General features: G+C 34.1%; 3 protein-coding genes across 5 annotated transcripts in view; all 3 read right to left on the bottom strand.

Annotated features, from left to right (window-relative positions):
• Nucleotides 1-910: 910 nt before the first annotated feature.
• On the bottom strand, nt 911-2,902 carry LOC134235950 (uncharacterized). Its single transcript, XM_062718125.1, has one exon. The coding sequence runs from the start codon at nt 2,890-2,892 to the stop codon at nt 1,489-1,491; it is 1,404 nt and encodes a 467-aa protein (XP_062574109.1). The 5' UTR covers nt 2,893-2,902; the 3' UTR covers nt 911-1,488.
• Nucleotides 2,903-13,328: 10,426 nt separating this feature from the next.
• On the bottom strand, nt 13,329-17,742 carry LOC134235948 (perlucin-like). The gene is made up of 5 exons (XM_062718124.1): nt 17,624-17,742; nt 16,719-16,807; nt 16,363-16,453; nt 13,594-13,831; nt 13,329-13,407 (listed from the first exon to the last, which is right to left on the bottom strand). The coding sequence occupies exons 1-5, from the start codon at nt 17,670-17,672 to the stop codon at nt 13,380-13,382; spliced, it is 495 nt and encodes a 164-aa protein (XP_062574108.1). The 5' UTR covers nt 17,673-17,742; the 3' UTR covers nt 13,329-13,379.
• Nucleotides 17,743-18,605: 863 nt separating this feature from the next.
• The window catches only part of LOC134235934 (MICOS complex subunit Mic60-like), a 47,742-nt gene continuing 46,087 nt past the window's right edge, over nt 18,606-20,260 (bottom strand). For all 3 annotated transcript variants that reach the window (XM_062718108.1, XM_062718109.1, XM_062718110.1), the window contains 2 exons: nt 19,570-19,798; nt 18,606-19,327 (listed from right to left, as the gene is read on the bottom strand). In XM_062718108.1, the coding sequence (XP_062574092.1) occupies nt 18,705-19,327; nt 19,570-19,798 (852 nt within the window). In that variant the 3' untranslated portion in view covers nt 18,606-18,704. The remainder of the gene's footprint in view (nt 19,328-19,569; nt 19,799-20,260) is intronic.

Here is a 20,260-nt window from a genome sequence, read left to right as displayed (position 1 = left end):
ATATAGCGCCGAAAAATGGCAATGCTGCATAAAAAAATCATGTCAAAAGACAGAATAAAAAGTATTGTTCATCTCTTGAAATTGTAAATTGTTATCATTGAAAAAGAAAATTGTTTAATCTGCATGTACGGTCTGAAACTTAAGAATTTTACGGTCGGATGTATCTTTGCTAGAATTAGACAGTAACCCTAAAAATTTTCAGCTTTTTTATATGAAAAGCAGTCGAACAAATGAGAAATACTATTACCATCTTGCGCTTTATATACCCGTAGTCATGTTATTGTACAAAGATACAAAAGTTACATGATTTGCACTGTTTTTGAGTTAATGCAAGGCAAAGAACTGCTTTAAAAAGAACGGGTACATAGACGGCTACATTTGACGAGAAACCACGAAAAAACATTTGAGAACTATTCCAATCCATCAGCCAAGAGTATATCAAAATCCTATCAATAATTATGTGTGAATTATGTTTTAAGTTAGTTAAATAAACCTAAAAGAAAGTTAGAAATTATTTTGAAAATATATTTTGTTGCTTCGTTACACAATTTCACATAATAACAATGTGACCTTAATTTGTGCGAAAAACCATGTGTGCTTAGAAAGTGCGTTGAGCTGTAGGTCACCTGAGTAACTACTAAAAAAACAGGCATTTTTTAAAAGAATTTTTCTCACTAAAATAAATATTTTTATTCAGTTTAATATTTAGTTGCTACCAAATGGTACTTTCTATCTGTTAGTCAACTTTATAAACCCTATAGTTTTGGAACTATTGTAATAATTATTTTTGAACATGTTGACCTTTGATAAAACTGTCATTCAAAAGACGACATACCAGTAATTTATTATCATAATAGTGTAATTCATAAAAATTACAAAACATGAATGTAAAGTTTCATTACCAGTAAAAACAAAATTGTCCAGTATTGTCCCTCAAGAACTTTTTTTTTAAATTAAAAATTCAATGACAAGTAAATTGGATGAACGTCTCACTCTATATTACAGCTCATTAATAAGAAGATTGAACCTTATGTTCTTAGATTGAAACCAGTTATGGGATGACACATAGTTTAAGACTTAAGTTAGTGACAACTTTTGAACCATGGTAGTCCTAATTTTGCAGTAGATGCCGTAAATATGTACCAGAGTATGTATTTATTATTTTACCTCATTTTTGTTCTGTGATGAATAAATTCGATACAAAATGCTTCTGTTACATTTTACATCTTAATATTATGCAATATTTTGAGAAGTCCTTCAAGGTATTCCCTATACAGTGTAGACTTGTATAGGGAAAGTGGAAATTAATAATGGACCATTCATGTTATTCTCTGTCAGTACTCCCCGTCAGGACACAGCAAATGCATGGATCTGTTTGCAAGTTAGGTCAGTAATTAACAATCACGTGCTACATCAGAGGATTAAAGTTCGTTGACAGATTTGTCAACAGTACACATATTTTAAACCACAAAAGGGGACCTAATCATTTTACACTCTGTACTGGAATACTTTAATTTGTCCTTTATTGTTTCCGACCCATAGAATAGACTTGAACAGTGATAATCGCATTGGGCCCTTCACTTCATTGTCTGTCAGTAAGAACTTCAAGAACTCCCCGTCGAGTCTCAACAAATGGACATGGTAATTGTTAAGGTCAACAACAAGGATGTTACAGAGAGAGTCACACACTACATCGGTTGGATTAAAGTTCTTTTTCAGGTTCTGTCCTCGATAGACAAACTTTAAACGCCCAGAAGAAGACATAATCACTAGTTCACTTGTAGTCTTACTTTTACTGTTCACTACACAGATATCACTGTTACTATTCTGTGTGACTCTGTATGGAAATGTAAACAGTCTGGTCTGACCGTCCTCCTGGTACTCATACTCATGGATGACGTCACCTGTCACTGTGATGTGTCTCACCAGACGTCTGCTGTGTGAGTCTAATTTGTAACGATCCGATTCATCGTCTCTCAGGGTGACCAGTAGTCCACCATCCACTGACTGACAGATCCCCATTGGTCCCAGTGGATCTGTACTGATGACTGTAGAGACAGATCCTGATGGTGAAAGACAGCTGATGGATTTCTTTGTTTTTCTAAAATCGGTGAAATAAACCTCCCCAGTTTCAGCCACACACAAGTCATATAAAGTAAAACTAATTTTTTGTTCTTTTTCTCCTTCCTTGTTAACTTTTTCTAAATATTGTGATTGATATTCTCTTATGTAACATTGGTCCTCACTGAAAGTCTCCAACACAGATATTTGATCATTTCCATATTGGAATGAGTTAATTTGAGTCACAGCAATATTATCTAAATCTATAGTTTTTCCAACCACAGAATTAAGGTAGTCTTCTTTGATTTCACCTCTTGTGAACCTCACTGAATATTCACAGTTTGTCATATGAACCTCCAATTCAGATAGCTTTTCCCTCAGTTCTCTGTGGTTGTCAATCAAGCTGTAATCTGACATGGTGCTGTTCTTCTCCTCTATGAATTCCATTATGTCAAAAATTCCTCTTTTCTTCTTGTCTAACTCAGATTTCACATGCTTCAATTGATCATTCTTTTTAACTAAATTGTCTCGTATTGTTTGTTCATGGCGGTTTCTGATTTCTGTCAGTCTGGCCATTATCTCATCACAATGCCTTTGTAGCTTTTTAATCTCAGAGTCACAAAGCTCTTTATTTTCTTTGATCTGTTTTGGAATCCTCTCTATTTTCTTTTCAGTCTCAAACAGGTCTTCTTCCTTGACCCTCTTCAGAAATTTAAGCAGACTCCTCCTCCTTTCGGTAGCTGCCGTGGGTAGAGTCTTCGGATCATGATCTCTATGATCTGTAATGGCGCACTCAACACAAATGAATTCATCACAGTCCTCGCATACCATATCAATAGTTTTTCCATGGATTCCACACATTTTGATGTGTTCTTGTGGTGAACCCGATGGAAATTTAATGGTTGCTCCGGCAGCCATGTTTGTTTGGTGTCGCCTACCAAATGCCCTAGTTTTAATGTGCATGTTAGATAACCAAAGATTGTGAAAACGGATTTTAAATGACAGATTGGTGTACAATTAGTTAAAGGTATACTCATGTAAACTTTGACGCTCATATCGCAGGCCAGTGGTTAATATAGTTGAAATAATTTGAATATTTATTGACCAAAATGATTGTGAAGTCGTATTTTACATATTAGGCCATTTTTTTTTTATTAGTTGTTTTTCAAGAATTTTTTTTTTAAAAATAAGGTCGGTCGGTCGAAAAAAAAAAAAAAAAAGAGTCAGTTGAAAAAAACGATCATTTTTGGAAGTAAACAAGTCAAGTAGAATTGTAAAATGAATAAGTTTAGGGGTATTTAGATGCATGCTGCATTGAAAATTTTCATTTATTGAAGACATCGCGTTAGATTAGAGTACAATAAATTAATCAGGACAAGCCCTCACCACAATCGGTCATATGGACCGGTGGTACACTTAGCACTACAGTGAATTTCATCCCGGACATTTCGATTTTCTATCAATTTTGCCAGAAGGACCAATAGTTTTTGGAAACTCTGTATTGTTGACATGCTCCTGTCGCCATTTTTGCATGTGACACATTTTTTCCCCCAAAGTTCGTATCTTTCGGCGGCAATTTCAAATGGAAAAAAATGCCCATCAAAAATTTTATTTTTTTTCTAATTTTTCAAATTTTAGGTCGGCGGTCTTGAAAAACAACTAATAAAAAAAGGGTGGCCTTAAGTGTCTATTTACGGACAGGAAGATATGCATTGAGAATTTGAGATATAGTAGTAAAGCATACAGGTGTGATCGATTCACGCATTTAAGGTACCGGTAGTCCGATCCTCAGGTTCATAAAATTAGCAATTAATTTATAAAATACTCATAAAAGTATCTCTGAATCCACAAAGTTATGTAAACTTATCCACAATATTTCTTTAAAGTTAAAGATTAAAGTTAATCATATTATATAGGAAAAGGTGTCAATTAAATCTTCAATATGTTTGGAGAAAACGCGAATTGGAATATCAGCAATTTTCTAATTGCAAATTGATCAACAAATACATTTTAGGTTAAAAAACGATAGGTATCCAGGCATTCAAAGAAATTGTCAGGATTTTTTATACTTATTTAAAATTTGTTGTCTCCTATTTCCGTCATGTATTCTATAATACATACGAGTGTAAAAGGCTTTTACTATCATTGCAAGACAACGCAAATATCATATTTCATATCATGCCAATAAGTATTGGGATCTAAGGCTGGATTCAAGAAAATCTTATTTCTCTAAAACTGTATTATTTTTTTTCCTTTCATAGGGTACAAATGTACGGAAGCGTATTACTGCCACTTGAAAAAAAAATATTGTAAGTCGTACGTACGACATAATAAGTCGTACGTACGACATAGTAAGTCGTACGTACGAGATACTAAGTCGTACGAACGAGATACTATGTCGTACGTACGACATACTAAGTCGTACGTACGACATAATAAGTCGTACGAACGACATAATAAGTCGTACAAACGACATAATAAGTCGTACGTACGACATAATATTAAGTCGTACGAACGACATAATAAGTCGTACGTACGACATAATAAGTCGTACGAACGAGATAATAAGTCGTACGTACGAGATACTAAGTCGTACAAACGAGATACTATGTCGTACGTACGACATAGTAAGTCGTACGTACGACATAATAAGTCGTACAAACGAGATACTAAGTCGTACGTACGACATAATAAGTCGTACGTACGAGATACTAAGTCGTACGAACGAGATACTATGTCGTACGTACGAGATACTAAATCGTACGTACGAGATACATGTACTAAGTCGTACGTACGAGATACTATGTCGTACGTACGACATAATAAGTCGTACGTACGACATATTAAGTCGTATGAATGAGATAATAAGTCGTACGTACGACATAATATGTCGTACGAACGAGGTACTAAGTCGTACGTACGACATAATAAGTCGTACGAACGAGATACTAAGTCGTACGTACGACATACTAAGTCGTACGAACGAGATAATATGTCGTACGTACGAGATACTCAGAACGTAGCTGCAGCTTTATGGTTTTGTATTTTAGTCTTTGATCATATATTAAATGCAAATAATGTGCAATTTACGGCGCAAGAATTTTCACACTTTCCAGCATTGGTCTATCCCTAATTCCAAACACATTGTTTAACCAATATATTTATTTTATCAACCTTCTAGCCCTTTATATTCGTTTTAACAGGCGATAAACTTGATTTGAATTGTCTGTTGGATTGCAAAAAATTCAAAACAAGCAAGTTTATCACCTCTGCCCAATTCGAACTTGGGATTTTACATTGTTTATTTCATATTTATCTGCAAAACTGTTTATTACAATTCATAAATTATAGACTAGGAAGGATAAAGATGTTATTCAATATGATATATTTATTCTACCCGTGACCCTGCATATTTTCAAAGCCTTATTAATTTCGGGTTTAAAATGGTATGATCAAAAGTAAATGGCTATTTAGGATATAGTCTATAAAGTCTGAAAGAGTGTTTAAATGTAGAGAGAAATTATAAATTACTTTTATAACAACTAGTTTCGAGTGGTATGTCTTTGGCACGTCAGTTAGTCCGTCAGTATTTTTTTTTATTTCTTTATTTTTTATAGGCATAATTTTTCTTAAGCAGCTGCATAAATGAAACATGAAACTTTGTAGATAATTAGGACACAATGTATAAATATGCATATTCCTAAAACAGGCACGTAGCAATATTATTGTTTAAAATTTGCATTGAAAGGCCGGTTGCCCCTTCCCCCACTTTGTGATACAGTAAAGTGAAATAAGGGTAATGTACATGTAGTATTATATGCGGGAAAATTGTACTGAAAGAAGTTGGAACTTTAAAAAGACCCCCCCCTCCCCAAAATAATGTTTTCTTGTTAGGGCAATTTTTTACTTGTCAACTTTTTTAGGTAAGTTTTTTTTATCTGGCTGCCCCCTTTCCCCTTTCAAAAACGATGCTATGTCACTGCAAGAAATCTTAATTTCTTTATTTTTCTGGGTGAGCACTTTGTATGCGCAACCCTGCTTAAGAGGGCGAGGGGGGGGGGGGGAATGTCGTGGCCATTTTAGACAATATTGCTCTCCTTTAGAAGAAGAGCTCCATATGAAAATGATCAAATTTAACAGCTGAAATAAATCAATTTTTTTCTGATCATATTATAGTTTACGGCTTATTTATTTGATAAAGAAACATTTCATGTATACAATGTATATATTAATTTTAGGGTGGCAACTTTGCTTAAAGTCATTTAAAATCTAAATAGCATGCTTTCTGTTACGGCCCCGGGTCTTCAAGCTGATCATATACGTTAAACCTGTTAGAAAAATGTTATCTTCGCTTAATAGATAAATAATCTTCTTAAAATCAAATCTAGAAGATATTCTGTCCTTCACATCATGATCATTTACTACTTCTGCGATTTCATTTTAATTTATTCGTTTGGAAACTTTTCCGAGATTAAATGTATTAGATTATTCACGCTTTTATTGTTTTTGTTTGTTTGTTTGTTGTTTTTTTTTGTTGTTGTTTTTTTTAGGGGGGGGGGTGTGGATCAACCGCATGTCAGTCATGTTTTGTGTTTTTTCTTTTTTTTTGGGGGGGGGGGGGGGGGGGGCGTTTGTGTGTGACTCCTTCATCGTGAGGAAGAATGAATAATTCTTGTCCTCAAATAATGAATGCTTACACTGTGGGATAATTTTTAGAGAATAATATTTCTGGTCTACATTCTCATAAATATCGTTTATCTCTAAAGAAAAATAAATCATTTATAGAGGAAAATGAAGTGAAATATACAAGTCTGTTTTTATAGAAGTAAACGTGTGCCACCAGGTGATTCGAACCAGGCCACAGTAAAAATGTTGAATTTCAGTCTCAAAATATCCGAGCTTTTCAAATTAAAAGGACATTAAACATAAATATAAACCAAACATAAAATTAAAGAAATATTTTTCATTTTCGGGATTTTTGTACTTTTCACCCACATTGGTACCCCCTGAAAAGCTTAATAAATTTATAATATTCTTTCGATAAAAACGTATCAAATTATCAGATTCTTTGAGGGGTGGAGGGGGGCTGCTTTGGATAGGACTTGTTAGTCAAAGTGTAAAATTGACTTTTTTTTAACTGTTAAATAGATTGAAGTTACATATGTATATGAAATTTAGGTTGTTCCGTTTTAGTAATCAAAAGCACAACTACTGGCACGCCCGCCTGTTCATGATATTATAAAGAAAACCGTATAACTACATATTATATCGTATAAGTAACATAAACACATGGCTACAAGGGGTTTATCTATCTCGTTCGTACGTTAGTATCTCGTACGTACGACTTATATTTCGTTCGTACGACTTAGTATCTCGTACGTACGAGATCTCGGTTAATGTTACGTACTAGTATCTCGTTCGTATGACTTAGTATCTCGTACGTTATGTCGTACGTACAACTTATTATGTCGTACGTACGACTTAGTATCTCGTTCGTACGACTTATTATGTCGTACATACGACATAGTATCTCGTTCGTACGACTAATTATCTTGTAATGTACGTACTTATTATGTCGTACGTACGACTTATTATGTCGTACGTACGACTTAGTATCTCGTTCGTACGACTTAGTATCTCGTACGTACGACTTATTATGTCGTACATACGACATAGTATCTCGTTCGTACGACTTATTATGTCGTACGTACGACTTATTATGTCGTACGTACGACTTATTATGTCGTACGTACGACTTAGTATCTCGTTCGTACGACTTAGTATCTCGTTCGTACGACTTAGTATCTCGTTCGTACGACTTATTATGTCGTACGTACGACATAGTATACGACATAGTATCTCGTTCGTACGACTTAGTAAGTCGTACTTATTATCTCATGTCGTACGTACGACTTAATATTATGTCGTACGTACGACTTATTATGTCGTACGTACGACTTATTATGTCGTATTATGTCGTTCGTACGACTTATTATGTCGTACGTAAGTATCTTTTTATGTCTCGTACATACGTCTTATTATGTCGTACGTACGACTTATTATGTCGTACGTACGACTTACAATATTCTTTTTTCAAGTGGCAGCAATACGCTTCCGTACAAATGTCAATTTTTATAAAAAAAAAATTTCTAAGACTTCCAAAAACTTTAAATCTTAGGAAGATGAATAAAACGAAAATTGTTGCATGAAAAAGTTTCATTTTCAAGTTTCATTTTGATGGATTTCAAATTAAATATTATCCTTCCTGGCTGAGGATCGGATATCCTTAAATTGATATATTTATTTAAGGTCACTCGATCGACATATTCCTCAAATAAAAATTATTCATATTTGTCATTCTCTTCTGATTTCTACATTGTTTTCAAAATATTTTCAAATATAAGTACACCAAAATTGTGATATAGGAAGGATATGGAGATAACAAACAGTATGCAATTTCAAAGTCCATAAAACAATACAAAATAAGAGCAGAACAAACACGGACCTCCGAAACATCAGAGGTGGGATCAGGTGCCATGGAGGAGTAGGCATCCCCTGCTGACCGGTCACACCCGCATAAATAATGAACGAACACTTAATATGAAAAACGTCAGTCAGCATTTGACTCAATGATAAATTGTATTTGCTGACATGGTCATTGCATCGACCATAGAACCTACGAAATTATGACTTTATACGAGTCTGCTGATATTCCTGTTCCATCAACTTGCTTGTCAATAATTTACCTCGTTTTAGAAATTGTTCATACGTAGAACATGCTCTTGCTTATCGAATCAACTGAGTTATATATACTCCGTATGCAGTGATGAAGGTATATTGCTGCATAAGTAAGGGGAGTTGACGATAGACAAGTTAAGGTCATCACGTTTATCATATAGCTTGGTTGTTAGATTACCGTTAACGTCTTTTTCAAGTAAAATTTAGAACCAGTATCAATCAAAAAATAACTCTGTGGACAGGCTGTATGTAAAAATAGGAATCCCAAATTAACATACTTTAAATACTCTGGTATAGAAAAATATGATCATTTTCTTCTTTAAAAAAAAACTTCCGCCACAAAATATAGTTCCTCACATAATTTTTATGGTATGGGATCTAATCATGGAGTTTTAACTGAATATCAATGGTTAAATTAACAATGTAGAATCCAAATTTGTTAACAGAAATAAAACAAGCAGATCTTTTAAAAATATATGTTAAGATACAAATCTGCTCAAAAGCCCAGGAGCGAACCTCGTTAAATCTTTTTTTTTTAATGTAATTTTCTGGTTGGTGTCAGAAAAAGAAACAAACCTTCCATAATTGTAAATTTCTTTGATGTTACCCTAGATAAATAATTTGCAAATATCAAAATAAAGTTTTATTTTTCAAAAGTTAAATGTTTTTTATCACTACTTGCAAAACTGGCGCGAAAATGGCGATTATAAAATTAATTTTGTTGTTAGTTGACATATTATATTTTTTTCTAAGTATGATAGGCAACATTAACACATTTTAGGTTGCATGTGAAAATATATAGAACTGTACGAAATATAATCTATTACTATGCATTTTCGTTTTTAAGGTGGCGAGTTTTGATTGGAGAGGGTAACGGGGTTGTTACTCCTAATAAATCCCTTTTAATATAGTGTTTCTATGAGGCGCCGTTTTGGTATTTACTGCCAAAAAGTGATATCACCTATTCGAATAGGTGATATCACCTATTCGAATAGGTGATATTACTCATTCAAATTGAATAGGAAAATATCACCTTTTGGAAATGAATAGGTTATATTAACTATTTGAATAGGTGATATCACTTATTCGTTCTGAATAGGTGATATCACCTATTCGAATAAGTGATATCATCTATTCGAACAAGTGATATCATCTATTCAATTTGAATAAGTGTTATCACCTATTCGAATAGGTGATATCATCTGTTTACAAGTACGTCTTACAATCACCGCATATCTGCGGTGATTTTCTTTGATTTTTGTGAAGTGATAAATCCCAGTATATCAAATAGGCGATAATACTTTCCATACCCCTTCATATATCACTGCAGGAAACAAAAATCATGTCAATTTTTTAAAAATTGATTTTTGACACTCTCAGTGAAATTTACGTCATCAGACATGCGACAAGTTGCTTACATCATAGATTGGTATATTGTTTTCACGGGGCGTGGAAATCGAGGGCGCGGATGAAAACGATATAATCAATAGTACTCGGCATCTATGATGTAACCTATACATAATAAATAATGAATGCTCCCTAACCTATCTAGATTTTCACTTGAACTAAGAAAATTCGGACTGACCACTTATTAATTGTATTTTAGTTGACGACTTTTCAAATACCTAATGGATCCCAAAGTTGTATAGATTTTGTAAATTTTACCCGGGTGGGGTACAACAGAATGGTATAACAGTGCGTCTTCATAATTTTAAGGGGGCATTTTCTCTATAGAACATTTATCATGCGTTTTTCAAGATTTTTCATTTTTCTTATAGTATTCATAATAGATACTGGTAAGTGTAATAGATTAATTTGTGAGCAAAAGCAAACTAGAACTTTACTGGAGGTGCTTAAAACTAAATGCAACGCTGTAATTCATTGTCTCTAAGAACAATGAGTTATAAAAGGAAAGTGAAAGTAATGAGATTTAAAGACCTAAAGCCTTGGGAGCCTTTGTTATTTCATAAATAATTTGAATAAGTGATTTCACCTATTTGAATAAGTGATATCACTAGTTATTCAAAATGATAAGGTGATATCACCTATTTGAATAGGTTATATCAGGTAAGTTTCTGAAACTTAAAAAAATTCACAAAAATGGAAAATGACATTATATATTGAAGTAGTGGCATGATTGACTAGGATTGATTGATTGTATATTGTTTAACGTTCCTCTCAAAAATGTTTCAATCATATGAATAGGCTACCACCTGCCTGTGGATGCTGCAAATTTTATCCTATACTCGGCACTCAGGGCCATTGAGCAGGGAGGAATCTTTTTCGTGCCAGCACCTACTGTGACACGGGACCTCGGTTTATAATACATCCAGGCACGTAGCAACAGGGGGGGGGGGGGCTGCCCCGCCCCCCCCCCCCCCCACTTTTTTCTTCAACGATACTTTTACTGTTGAAAATCACCCCCCCCCCGAAAGTGGATTTTCGAGTTTGAGCAATTTCCTTTTTTTTTTCCTTGTCAACTTATACAGGTAAATAAAAAAATGTCTGTGGTTGCCCCCCCCCCCCCACCACTTTTAAAAACGATGCTACGTGCCTGACACCCCACAGTGGGATTCGAACCTGCAACGCAAGGGTCTTTACTCCTTACTTCGCGACTCTAGAGCAGACGCTCTCACCACTGCGCCACGGGCGACAAGATTGAAAAGGAGTTCATCTGTATTTGCAAATTTAGTGTTAGGGTTGTTTGTCAGGCATCTGTGGTCTTAAATGTATTGAAAAAGGAAGCTTTTAATGAATTTAAAGATACCTGTGAAGGTTGAAATATCATTCACCTTCATCCAGAAGTAAGTTTGAACCCGTTTTGGGTGATTATTTTTATATCATTATAAAAACGTTGTCTATGTGTATGGTATTTCTCGTATACAGTTAAAAAGTATGTATTTTAAAGGTACTTAGACACAGATTTGAAGTTATCATTTTCTCTATAATATTACGACTTATATATTTTAATAACATTTCACACAAAAATTAATTAAAAATCTTACTTCATATAAAAGATATTAACATTTAAATTTTTTTTTGAATTTTGATTGACACATCCTTGCTTTTTAACAAATTAATTCTATTCTTAATCCTTAGGAAAAGTGGCAATCTCGATGTGTATAAATGAAAAATATTAATACTATAATCCAGAAAATTCAGAGTAGATATGTTCGAAAGCAAAAACAAACACACAATATAGTGTCAGTCCGTGCAGTTGTGGTAAACAGACTGTGACGATTGAACGCACCCGGTGAATTGTAAATATCAACAAAAACAGAACTTGGGCCCTGTTTACAAAAACAGTGTACATAACACGAGTATGTTCGATTTGCTAAACTCTGTACGCCATTCTTATTTCGGAATGACGATATTTGTCAAGGAGTTTTGCTTTCTATACCATTTCTACTCTGAATAAAATTAATTTTCTGGATAAAAGTTTAAATTTTCTCATTAATACACAACAAGATTGCAACTTTTCCTAAGGATTAAGAATAAGGTTAAAATTTGTGAAAGTGCAAGGATGTGTCAATCAAACCCGCCAAAAAATTTGAAGTTTTAATAACTTTTAAATGAAATAAGATTTTTAATTCATTTTTGTGTGAAATGCTATTAATATATGTAAGTAATATTATCATAGAGAAAATATTGACTTCAAATCTGTGTCCAAGTACCTTTAAAGCATAGATATATGTAAGTATAAATTTAAGAGCTAAGGGAAATTAACATATATATTTAAATTACGTTGCTTTTCTTGCTTAGAACTATGCTAGTATGTTTTTGGATTTGTAAAAATTTCAAATATGAATTCAAATGGTTAAAAGTGCTTATTTCTGTTGTCTCTCTACAAGTTCATGGTTATCAGAAACATATCATGCCATTTTCGGAACAAAACCTTTGAATGAGAGAAAAAAACAAAAACATAATCATCAATTTGGACTCCGCAATGAATAAATATTCATTGGGATGCTGCAAGCCAAAAAAAACCATACCAGATACAGTACTTTGATTATGATGCTACTATTAAGATATGCAATCAAATATATGTTGGAAAAGAGTAATGTATATGAAAAATTCCCCTTCCTTACATTTGAAAGTAATATAAAAGACTATATCCCCAGATGACTATGTTGGGACAACACTGGCAAAAGGTTGTATGGTTGGCGCTGGGGAAACAACAATATTCTACGAGGTCATTTTTCTACAATGCACACTGAGAAAAACGACCCCATGGCCATAATTTCGATTTAGGTCTATGGAAAAATATATCATCGACACTGTAAGGTGCCTATAGCACACCTATTTGTGCACAGTAAATGTACAGTTCTTTTAATGGGTGGCACTGTAGCTCTCCAGTCTGTCAATACATGTATATTTTTTAGGAGAGCAACAGTTCTGCAGCTACTTTTTGACATAATTTACTTTATCAAATAAAATCTTAAAATAGTAATGTTACAGATTTTATTTGATAAAATAAATTATGTCAGTAAGGACAATAGGAAAATTTAATAATTTTCCACATCTTGAAAAAAAAGAGAGAGATAAAATGTAATCTATTTTAATTTAACATTTTAATAAGTTCATCCAATGATTGTTGTATCGTAAAGCCTGAAATATAAGAACACTGTTATAAAAGCTGTACCAAAAGTCGGAAGGGAATATTTTATTTCGAGCTAGAAATTAAAACATTCCATTTTTTTCCCTATATTCTTTTACATATAAATACTGATAAATTAGGCATGTATACAGACGATGAATATTAAGTAGTTTGATTAATTATACAAACTGACTCACGATTTTTCACAAATAAAGTTTTTACGATTCTCGCAGTCGTCGTCGTTCCAGAACCAATTAGTCCCGGCTTCTAGCTCCATACAGTGTTCGTCCAAATGACCGCCATTGTTCGGCTGACCCGGGGCCCAGTGGGAGAACCCATGGGACCCGATCACACTTCCGGTCTTAGTCCACGTCCACTCCCCCTCCTTAAGGAGGTCACTACCCCCGACCCAGAACCTGGGATGGTCAAATTTAGCTAAAATGGAAAAGGGGAAAGATTTTATTAATTGTATATTCACTATATGTATCAAGCTATTGTGATAGACTGAATATTAAATGGCTATTAGAATAATCAGGCTAAATACATGTACGGATATCATCATTCTTTCTTTATCAATTGCTTTCGGGTGATTTTAATTTTTTTTTTATTTTTGCCAAATAAATGTATCTTCTACCTCCTTTTTTTAACCCACCTTTTCCACTAAGAGAAATATCTGAATCGCCTATGGACATGTTGAACTTTTGACATACAGTGAAATCTGTCTAATCCGACACCTGTCCAATCCGCCACACTGTGAATTCCGATGTTAAAGGACAAGTGCACTTAAGCAATACTTAATGGGCCCTTTTTATGTGCCAATTTTCTTCTGAATATATTACCAAATCGTTCTCTATTGGTAATAGTTAGATACTAGTGGATATTTCTAATTAAAAAGCATGTTAAGCATCACTTAAATCAGCATGGATTTGAAACAATTGAATATTTTTAAATGCCTATGGATACCCTAAATCCGGAAAAGTCGTACCGAACCTTCTTTTAGTTTCGTTTATGTAAATCAAGGGGAATAAATACCTGTTTTAAAAATATTGAATGAAGTTGTGTAGTTGTCTGTAGCTATAATGATTAAACTAAGAATTTGGTACTCTTGCATTTGAAAAATTACAATAATAGTTTCATTGAATTTGAAATTAAAAAGGAGTGTTTAGGTGGCTTTCAATACCAATGCACAACGTTAGGCTCATAGTAAACAAAAGCTTTGAAATGAATGATCGTTCTCGATTTACTATACACTGTAAAAAATGTGTTTAGATGATAGACACTTTCCTAAGCACTTTCTTGTCACACTTTTTTTGATGCGTTGAAATTCTACACACATTTAATTTCATTACATGTAACGGAAAGTGTTTAGTCCCTAAACACTTACATGTTTAGACTTTAAACACTTTACAAAACATGTTATGATACATGTTTACAAATTAAACACTTGGATGTTTTCGTTGTCTTCCTGCAAGAAAACTGAAAAAAATAACAATTGTTTACATTTCAAATTTTATTCAATGAACATTCAAACATGGATTTTTTTTATAAAGAATTTTAAATTAAATATACATTATACTTTTACACGCTGGTTTTAACTCTAACCAGATTAGCAAGCAGTTATTTCTCATGTCTGTATCAAGTTTAACTTCCAGCAATTTTTCACTGAGCAACACACGCATAATTTGTTTTCATCTGTGACCGTCAGTAAGTAATCCACTGTCATTATTTGAGAATATTTTTAGGTTGTTCAAAGCTATAACGAACAGCAGACTTCACAAAACTCAGTTTCCCCTAGAAAGTAAGAAGTGTTGAAAAATGTAAGAACGATGGCATGTCATTGTGGACTTGGAGATGGCAACGGTTTCTCTGATACGTGTATTTTTGCTTTCAAGTTCGATGTGGACCATATCCTGTAAGAAAGAAATTCAAATTTTATCAAAATATGCTTTTCACTGGCTGGATTTGTATGACCCCCCCTTTTTTTTTTTACATGTTTGATAGCTATTATTGTGCTACTTTTATTGAACCTCGTCTATATAACCACTATTTAGTATTGATACTGTTATAGATATTGATATTCTATATAATGTACTCCTTTCTAGATTTCAGGAAAACAAAATACAACCGAAGGTAATCTTGATCTACAGCTACATGTGCAAACTCATGTCTATTTACGTAGCCCGTCGTGGTCAATTTATGTAAAATAAAAATAATAGTTATCATACCTTTTATCGTAGTAATGTTGCAGTTTAAATGCATTTCACAATCGCTTCATGGTTATCACTTTGATTAGCATTCACTTCCTTTAAGCCATCTTCTTTAGCTAACATTGGGATTTCCTTTGTTTCGATAACCGCTCTATTTATCATTCGAATATATATGCGTCATTTCCGGGAAGATAATTCTGCACTTCACAGAAAAGTGTTCAATTTCTAAACACTTATATCTAAACATGTGTTAAATCTTAACATCATTTAGATATAACACATATATAAGATATAAGTGTTTAGCGGTTAAACACAATCTAACACACGTTTAGACCCAAGTGTTTAGCCGTTAAACACAATCTTATACATGTTTAGGTCAAAACACGTAATGGAAGTGTTTATTTTCTAAGCGCATTTTTTACAGTGTAGAAAATCACAAATGTCGGCTGACCCCTACCACCTTGTATACTTTTGTTCTTTGTATATTCGTGGATTTCAGCGGTAAAATTTGTTGAATCGTATGGTTTAGATATCAATTAATGATTTGAGATGAAAAATTTTGCTTAAGTTAATTGTTTATTTTTTCACATTTTACCGGGGCCCATAAGTGCACTCATTCTTTCATTCCCATTTTACAATTTGTCTTTTCTTCTGTAATCCGACACCCTACCTATCCCGACACAAAATTCGTATCCATGTTCAAGTCGGATTAGACAGGTTTCACTGTATTAAGAGAATTAACAATATAAATTCCATTACATCCTTCGTTTTGTAGATATCCTCTAAGGAAGGTATCCTCAACCTGGCTCTCTATGGAAACCAATTCAGCTTGAATGGCGTGACAGTATATCTGAAAAAGGAATATTGTTTGTTTTACTTTTGACAAATTTCATGCTGTGAATACATGTATACGGCATTTTGTTCAACTTATACCAAAACGTTGCAATTAAATTAAATAATGTTGCGGCATATATTCGTTGTTGCACTTTGTTGTCACTACTTTGAATCAATTTCATCGTCTACAATCCGTGACTTGACTTTGTTGCAGGATAAAAATAATTATTATAAATCGTCACGTGACGGAGTGTTTACATGAAATAGTACCCTGTACTCACACTGGCTTGAGCCCACGTTGCTAAGACACGGTTGATGACGTAGCAGGACTCATCGTGTCTCGTGAATCCATTTGGACAGTCAGCAACCACTATAAAAATAAGTACAGAAATTTCCAAAAATGGTTGACACCAGGACAAAAGTGCTAGTTGGCCTAAATTGATTTTTTTCCATTGTACTTCTGTCTAGCTGTTCTTAGAAAATTTTTGAGTTTAATATGGATAATAATTCAAAAAAGAAATACTACATTTTATTTTTAAAACACAAAATTTCATCAGATCTTGCGGGACGAAACTGGATAGAAATGGTCACTTTACTTGATGTTTATAGTAGTTTATCAAAGTACGAGGTATCCCTCTTATTTGAATGTCCATGACCTCATAAGGCAAAAGCCCTTTGCTTTGTGTCTATGGTGAAATTTAATAGACATGAACTGTAACTTTTGATATTCTTTCTATTCTAAATGAAATTTATTTTTTTGCAATTGATCATGAGTATCAAGCATAATAATTCACCTTACGAATTACATGTAATATTTGGTCGACTTCATCAAAATATAATTAATAAATACATGTGTTTAAAAAATTTTGCGACCCCCACCTAAAGAAAGTTTTATTATTCATTTCCGAAAAAAAATATTGCCGCAGAATACCCCATACATGATACCTGTATATCAATTAATAATTTTATCTCATATACCAACTGAGGAAACATGTCATGTATTTGTTATTTAAATGGCTCCATTTGATTTCAAGTTGCCTTCCACATATAGAAAAAAATCTTTATAATGAAATGAGAAGTCATATAGGTTGAGGTCGTGATTTGTTATGAATTGACTTTATAAAACCTTCATGCAGATTGTTCAGATTTCAATGTAATACTACTGATTGCATTTATATTTACTTACCGTAGGAAATTATCACGGAGATAACAAGAAAGGACAGTTTGTCGGCCATATTTCACCTCTTGTTGATAAAAGTTTCGGTCTCATGTTATCAAGTAAATCAAGATTACGGATTAGTTTTTACATTTCATGGCGTATCCAAAATTCCAAATGCAGACACGGTGTATCGAGGAAAGAGTAGTGTGGGGGTGGGGGGTTGACACATAACAACTTATTTTGCGGCCGGATCGATAGATCACGGGCGCATATTGTTTCTACCCTGTCTGTCCGTTGTCAAATGTAACCCTCACCATTACTTTTAAACTATGAGAAATAGAGACTTCATATTTCGTATGCCTACTGAACTAATAAAGCTCTTTCAAATGGCACCAAGGTCAATGACTTTGTGACCTTGACCAATCTGCTAAAAATAACCTTTTTGAACCTTCGCCACATTTTTTAACCATAAGAGATAGAGACTTCATATTTGGTATGCCTACTCTACTAATTTAAGTTCTTTCAAACGACACCAATGTCAGTGACCTTGACTGTGACATACACCTGTATATGAAAAAAATAATTTTTCCTAACTTTGTTACCGCCGGGTGCAAATCTATTTCACACAATAAATCCCATTAATCTTGAAAATGTTCGTCCTCCCAAATATTTCTCTTGGTTACCCTTCACAAAGGATATCTTAAGTACATGTAGGTGCTCACATGTTCATTTGGAGGGGGTGTCAGGCGGTTTCTTTCTTAAAGCAAGAATAGAATAATTTAATCTCATTGTTTGTTTTCAACATTACTCTCAAATTAACTTGTATAAATATGAAAGATTATTTTTTCAATGCAAAATTTCAATGTAAAAATTGGAGAGAGGGAGGGCATAATTTGAATAAAACCTGAATCTTTAAAACAACAAAAAGGGGTGGGTTGGATGAAAGACAACTTTTGATAAGAAACGCTATCTTGACCTTTTGACTCAGTGACAAACAAAATGAAAACACTGTAATTGATCATCTTTATTTCTCTCATAAATCAAAACAGCATCTCTTAAATAGTCTGGTTATTTAAACATTTATGTTCCACAAAAAAACAAGTCATATTCAAAACACTGTTCCCAAACCACTAGCTGATGCGAAGGCAGTCAGGGCAATGGCTGCTTGTCGTGTTTCCAATAGCAACTTGGCCTCTTTCAACCAATCAGAGGCCACCTTTTTGGCCTCGCCCTGCAGCTGATTCATGAATCTGACTGCAGTCTCAAAGTCTCCCCTCTCCATCCAGAAATTAGCATTGGCCAAAATTTCAAAATTGTCCATACTGGCAATGTCAACTTGGTCATTTAATCCTTTAATGTCGTAACTTTTAAAACTTATGAAGGCGGACTGTAGGTAAGATATAAAGTACTTGTACAGGGTTCCTCCACATTCATCGATGGCTGCCACTTTTTTACAGACACTGGAGACTTTCTCGAATCTTTCCCTCAGAGTGTCCTCGGTCCAAACACCGCGTACGTAGGCCTTCTCCGGGATCGTGCTGACGATCACGTTGACAAACGGGTGATTTCCGGCAGCATCGTACACCGCAACAATTTCATTTCCGAGCGGCTTAAGTCGGGCTTCCCACTCTAACTCCTCCTCTTTACCCCGGCGAATGCTGCCGTTCAAAGCCAGGCTGGCCAGCCACAGATCCTGAGCTTCTCTGGCGATCTTCTCAGCAGCAGCCCTGCCTAATAATAAAAAAAAATCGATAAAAAATCTTCTCTGACATCATTCCAAAATATTACCAGGTAATTAAAAACATATTTTTAAAGGCCTAGACACTGATTACATTTTGGACTTATTCCACCCTTGGACAATTAAGTCTTTAATGTCAATACATGAAATGTCCATCTCAAAAATAAAATAAAATTTGAACAAAGCATCCTAGGAAGAAAATCATTAACAAACGACATCCCTAGATTGTACTTACTTTCTACGGCGGTCTCGATGCCTTTCAATCGTGCCACCCACCCCGCGATCTCGGCCTGGAAGGCCTGCCTCTCCTCTATAAACTTCAGGTTGAACTGTCGCTCGTATTTCTGTAGGAGTTCCTGTTCCTGTACCTTCAGCACTTCCTGTAGATGGTCACTGTGGGCGGCGGCCTGTCTCGCCAGCTGTTGTCGTAGATCCACCTCATGCTGAACCTGGGCCTCCTCTTCCTAAAAATCAAATTTGACTTGGAAATTAAGAATTGTGTGGTTTTTTTTATTCAAATTATTCTCCTGCATTTCAAATTACAAATAAAATAAATTTTGTGCCTAACTTTTATTTGAAAAAGGATTTGTATTCATAAAAATAAGTATATACATGTACAAATAATATATACAGTGTATAGGAAATTTTCGCCCGTTTTATGTTCGACCCATTGAACCTTGTCACATTTGGGCAAATTTAAAATGTGGCAAAATCAAAGAACACTTTATAATCTCTTAAAAGAACTGTGATCTGACAGATTTGAAATTGGGCAAAACTGTGAGCAAGTGTGAAAGAGCAAAATTAACACAGAAGAAAATAACCCTGTTTACAGTAGTCATTATTTCTTCAGCATTTCAAGAAAATTGTGGTACTCTTTCTGAACTGCTAGTTAGCTTGAATTGAACACAGATCATACTTAAATTTGT

This window comes from Saccostrea cucullata, unplaced genomic scaffold (genome assembly GCF_032062105.1).
Source record: "Saccostrea cucullata isolate Sc308-1 unplaced genomic scaffold, CSIRO_AGI_Scuc_v1 ctg1034, whole genome shotgun sequence".
Taxonomy (NCBI): domain Eukaryota; kingdom Metazoa; phylum Mollusca; class Bivalvia; order Ostreida; family Ostreidae; genus Saccostrea; species Saccostrea cuccullata.
The sequence above is the reverse complement of the archived record's forward strand: the minus strand, read 5'-3'. Positions and strand labels throughout refer to the sequence as shown.